The 4,659-nt window shown below is 37.9% G+C and overlaps 1 protein-coding gene across 1 annotated transcript in view; it reads right to left on the reverse strand.

The window, feature by feature from the left end:
* LOC105986927 (olfactory receptor 1S1-like) overlaps window positions 1-2,525 on the reverse strand; it is a 5,645-nt gene extending 3,120 nt beyond the window's left edge. The window contains exon 1 of the mRNA XM_013018062.1: window positions 1,603-2,525. Coding sequence (XP_012873516.1) covers window positions 1,603-2,525 — 923 coding nt within the window. The remainder of the gene's footprint in view (window positions 1-1,602) is intronic.
* Window positions 2,526-4,659: the final 2,134 nt, after the last annotated feature.

Consider the following 4,659-nt stretch of genomic DNA (forward strand, 5'->3'; position numbering starts at 1 on the left):
AAAAACTTGGAAAAATTATATTAAGTGAAGTAAGCCAGGCCCAAAGAAACATAGGTCCCATGGTTTCCCTTATTTGCAATATCTAGTATATGTACTTTCGGAATTTTGAAAGTTTAATGTAGCATTATTAATAAGCTATCATCAACTTCATCATCATCAACAGGCTCTCCCTCCTTTCCTTCACCTCCTTCCTTTCCCTTTCCTTCCTTCCTTCCTCACTTTTCATTTCCCTCCCTCCTTTCTTCTGAGATTTAAACTAAAACTTAACTTTAAAAATCATAATAGTGAAACTTACATTAATGAGTTTTTTTCAAGGAGATTTTTGTATGGAAGTGGCGAAGACTGTGGAATGGAATAAAGAAGGGGTTCGTTTTGTCATTTTTTTTATAGTGAAATGGCTCTAATCTAGAGTTGGGCCTGGATTGGATGCCAAAAACTCACAGGAAGTCTAGAGCGCTGTAATCTGAAGCTCTGGATCCATTAGCCCACCTATGTCTAAGAAGCTGATAAAGATAACTCTTATAAATGGCCAATAGACATATGAAGATGTGCTCAACATCTCTAGTCCTAAAAGAAATGCAAATCAAAACAACAGTAAGATTCTACCTCACCCCAGTTAGAATGACTATAATCCAGAAGTCTAATAACAACAGATGCTGGAGGGGATGTGGACAGAAGGGAATCCTACTGCATTGTTGGTGGGAGTGTAAACTTGTTCAACCACTTTGGAAAGCAGTATGGAGGTTCCTCAAAAGACTCCACATAGAGCTCCCCTATGACCCAGCAATCCCAGTTTTGGGCATTTACCCAAATGCTTACAAACAAGACTACACTAAAGCTACCAGCACGACTATGTTTATTGCAGCATTATTTACTATAACTAAGATATGGAACCAACCCTGATGCCCCTCAGTAAATGAATGGGTCAAGAAAATGTGGTATATATGCACAATGGAATTCTATGCCTCCATCAGAAAGAATGACATCGCCCCATTTGTTAGGAAATGGAAAGACTTGGAAAAATTATATTAAATGAAGTAAGCCAGGCCCAAAGAAACATAGGTCCCATGTTTCCCATATTTGCAATAATGAGTACATGTCTAGGACAAGCAGAAACGGTCAAAAGCTATGTACATATGACCAAATAAGATGATGTTAAGCCAAACGAACCCCAAGATAGGGACATAAGTGTTTTTTTCTTTCTTGCTATTGTTCCTAACGTATTTATAATGTACCATGTGTTTTTTGTTTCCATGGTATAACCCGTTTTCACTTTATTTGATGTCAGTGCCCTGCATCTTGTATATACACTTCTCTAGCTTAGGGAGAGGAAGGGAGAAAACAAAATGCTTAAATAGGATACAGGTTGACCCATTGTAACAATGATACTATGTTGCAAACCGAACTTTACAATTTAAGGGGAAGTAGGGAGGGAAGGGATGGTAGGGGAGAAACAAAGGAGGATTTAACAAAGTTCGATAGGAAATGTATTCATTACCTTGCTCATGTAACTGTAACCCCTCTGTACAGTATTTTTACAATAAAAACGTATTTTTTTAAAAAAGATGACTAAGTCGGCTGAGCTAACATCAGAAAAATAGCTTTTTGCTGAGTAGTCTCATCAGTGCTCCTTTCATATCTCTGTTTCGCAGACTATAAATAAAGGGGTTCATCATAGGTGTTACAACTGTATACATGATAGCTGCCACCTTATCCCTTTCTGCTGAATAGGTAGAAGTGGGGAGAAAGTAGACCCCAACAATAGATCCATAGAAGAGAGACACAGCTGAGAGATGAGAACCACATGTAGAGAATGTTTTCCACTTTCCCTTGACTGATGGAACTCCAAACACAGTGTTGCCAATAAGAACATAGGAGACTAGAATGAAGGTAAAAGGGATGAAGATGACTGCTCCCCCAATGACTAAGATTAACAAGTTGTTGATTTGAGTGTCTGAGCAAGCAAGCCTTAAAATGGGCTGTAGGTCACAGAAGAAGTGTGGGATTGTTCTGTGATCACAGAAAGACAAGTGACTCAGCAGGCTGAGATGTAGTATTGAGACAATGTTGGAGATGACCCATGGGGTGACAACTAACAGGGCACAGCGCCTGGGATTCAGCAATGCAGCATAGCGCAGTGGATGACAGATGGCAATGTACCGATCATATGCCATGGCTGCCAAGAGGAAATTATCCAGGTCCACTAGGAGCATAAAGAAATACATTTGTGTAAGGCATCCTGCAAAGGATATAGTTGGACTTTGGCTCCGGATGTCTGCCAACATTTTGGGGACAGTAGTAGTTGTAAAGCAGATGTCAGTGAAGGATAGATTGGCAAGAAAGAAGTACATGGGGCTGTGGAGGTGAGTGTCACTGATAATTGCCAGGATGATAAGTACGTTTCCTACCATGGTGACCAGATACATGCACAGAAATAGCATGAAGATGAGTTGCTGCTGTTCAGACTCCACTGTGAATCCCAGGAGGAAGAATTCAGTGACTATAGTTTGGTTTCCTTGGTGCATGATTCTGCTATTCCTAAAAGAGAGAAAATTCAATATCACTGTAAAATAGTAATATGGTGCCAAAGCGCATCACTGTATCCTACTAGATCAGGGAATGAAATCAGGCCTTGGAACCAGTCAGTCCCACATTACATTGCTGCCTTACCAGTTTCATGAAGGCATGGATATTTATTTATTTGTTTTTGCACTTCCCAGTTTTTATTTTTTAATCTTATTTTATCTGTAAGTAGCTGTATAAAAATTTATTCAACAAAATAGTATATGAATGCAATGAATCACGATCAATGTTGGACACAGACTTTTAACCCTCTGTGTTCAGTGGTGTGTATTTATGCTATTATGGACAGTGTCTGATTCACAGTAAAGATCAGTAAACAGTTGTATTTAGATAAGTATTGGTGGACAAATGAAAAATGAACGTTGAAGTTTATAACTCACTGTTTTCATGTGCTTCTTTTCTGTACTATTTCCTCAACTTAAAATTCAAAAAGGTCTTACAGGGGAATTGTGAGGATTGCTGTAACACACGTAAAAATATCCAAACTCCTATTTTAGTTATTGGCTGCACAAATAGTAGCTGCCATCATTCACTAATTTTGAAGAATTGTAGTTCCATAGAAATGGGCAGAGAAGATTTTAGCTTGTCCCTTGCTTTGGGCAGGTGAGACTCCAATATGCATATTAGCAGATCACTTTGTAGGCTACCACAGGCAGAGATTCACAGTTCCCCCCTGACATTGAATAAAAAATTCTTTAAAGAAATTCTCTTTCTCCTTACATGAAATACTGAAGAAAACTTGTGCAGCAGTGGTCAGTAAGCAATATCGAAAGCCTAGATTCCTAAACTAGACTCATTTGAAGAGGGATTCATTGGGCAGAAGCCAAAATGAAGAAAATTTAGGCTAAGCATCTTAAACACTATTATTTTGTAGGACTGCTAATCTTTTGAGCATCTTCTCAGTGCTTTATATGAATTATCAAGTAATTTTGATGAGATAAATATGACTATGGAAATTCCCAATGTACAGATGAGGACATCAATACATGAGGAAGTTATAATTGATCAACTTGTTACAAAAACACCATAATAGAGCCAGGGTTCTGTGCTCAGTTAGTCTGACATCAGAGTCCTCTTGTTTACTTGCTGTGCTATAATGCATTTGTACTGTTTATGCCTTCATCTGTGCATGGAGATGGCTGTAATTAATATTTTAAAGCACCACCTACATTCAAGGAACACAAAAATTTGCGGAGACTTTTTACACAGAATAGAGTTAACCATTGGAACCTGACTCAAAGGCAGTTTGCTTATGCCATATGGGTGCAAGTATAAATTAGAGAAAATGTACTTACAAATGGGAATGCTTGTCTTTGCTTACTCCAGTTTGCTCTGTTCTGTGTGGTGCTGGTAAATCCACTTGACATACACATTTCTTACTTGAAGGCTTACCATATCTTCATGCCACCGTTCCATTCTAACATAACCAGACATTCATTGTGCAAATTCACATCCTTTTACTCATATGTTGTTTAGCTTTGTACTCTCTAAGAGAAAGAAGAGGTTGGTATCACTAATGAATAGTTAGAGCAAGATTACAGGAAGAATGCTGTATTTAATTAACAACACAATTTTTTTCTAAGTACCATGGCAGTGCTCATTTGCATACTAACAAATAAATGTGCTAATTATAAATCAGACAGGATCAGGTCTGGTGGGACCTCTGCTAGGCAACACTTAGACATTTCGTATGTACAGAATGTGCTGTACTGAAAATAATAAAGTGGCATATTATTATGTACATGTAATCTAGGCTTTTCATTAATTCAGATTGTATTAGCAAATTTGACAGCTTGTGTTCCTGATTTGACCTTCAGGGCACCATATTAGCTAGCTCCATTGAACTTATTGTTTCCATCTATATTCCCCAAGCTGCTACTGTCTTTTTACAACTATTTATCTGCTGTCACTCAGCCTTTATATTTAAGTCACTAAGGTAGCATGATACTTTTGCAGTGAACCTAGGGGGCAAATATTTGTGTGTAGGTATTGAAATTCCCTTTCTACGAAACTTACTCTGATATTTTTGGTGACTAATTTCCCAAACTCTTCCATAACGAAATTGTTTTTCTTTAT

Source organism: Dipodomys ordii, unplaced genomic scaffold (genome assembly GCF_000151885.1).
Source record: "Dipodomys ordii isolate 6190 unplaced genomic scaffold, Dord_2.0 Scaffold38, whole genome shotgun sequence".
In the NCBI taxonomy this organism is placed as follows: Eukaryota; Metazoa; Chordata; class Mammalia; order Rodentia; family Heteromyidae; genus Dipodomys; species Dipodomys ordii.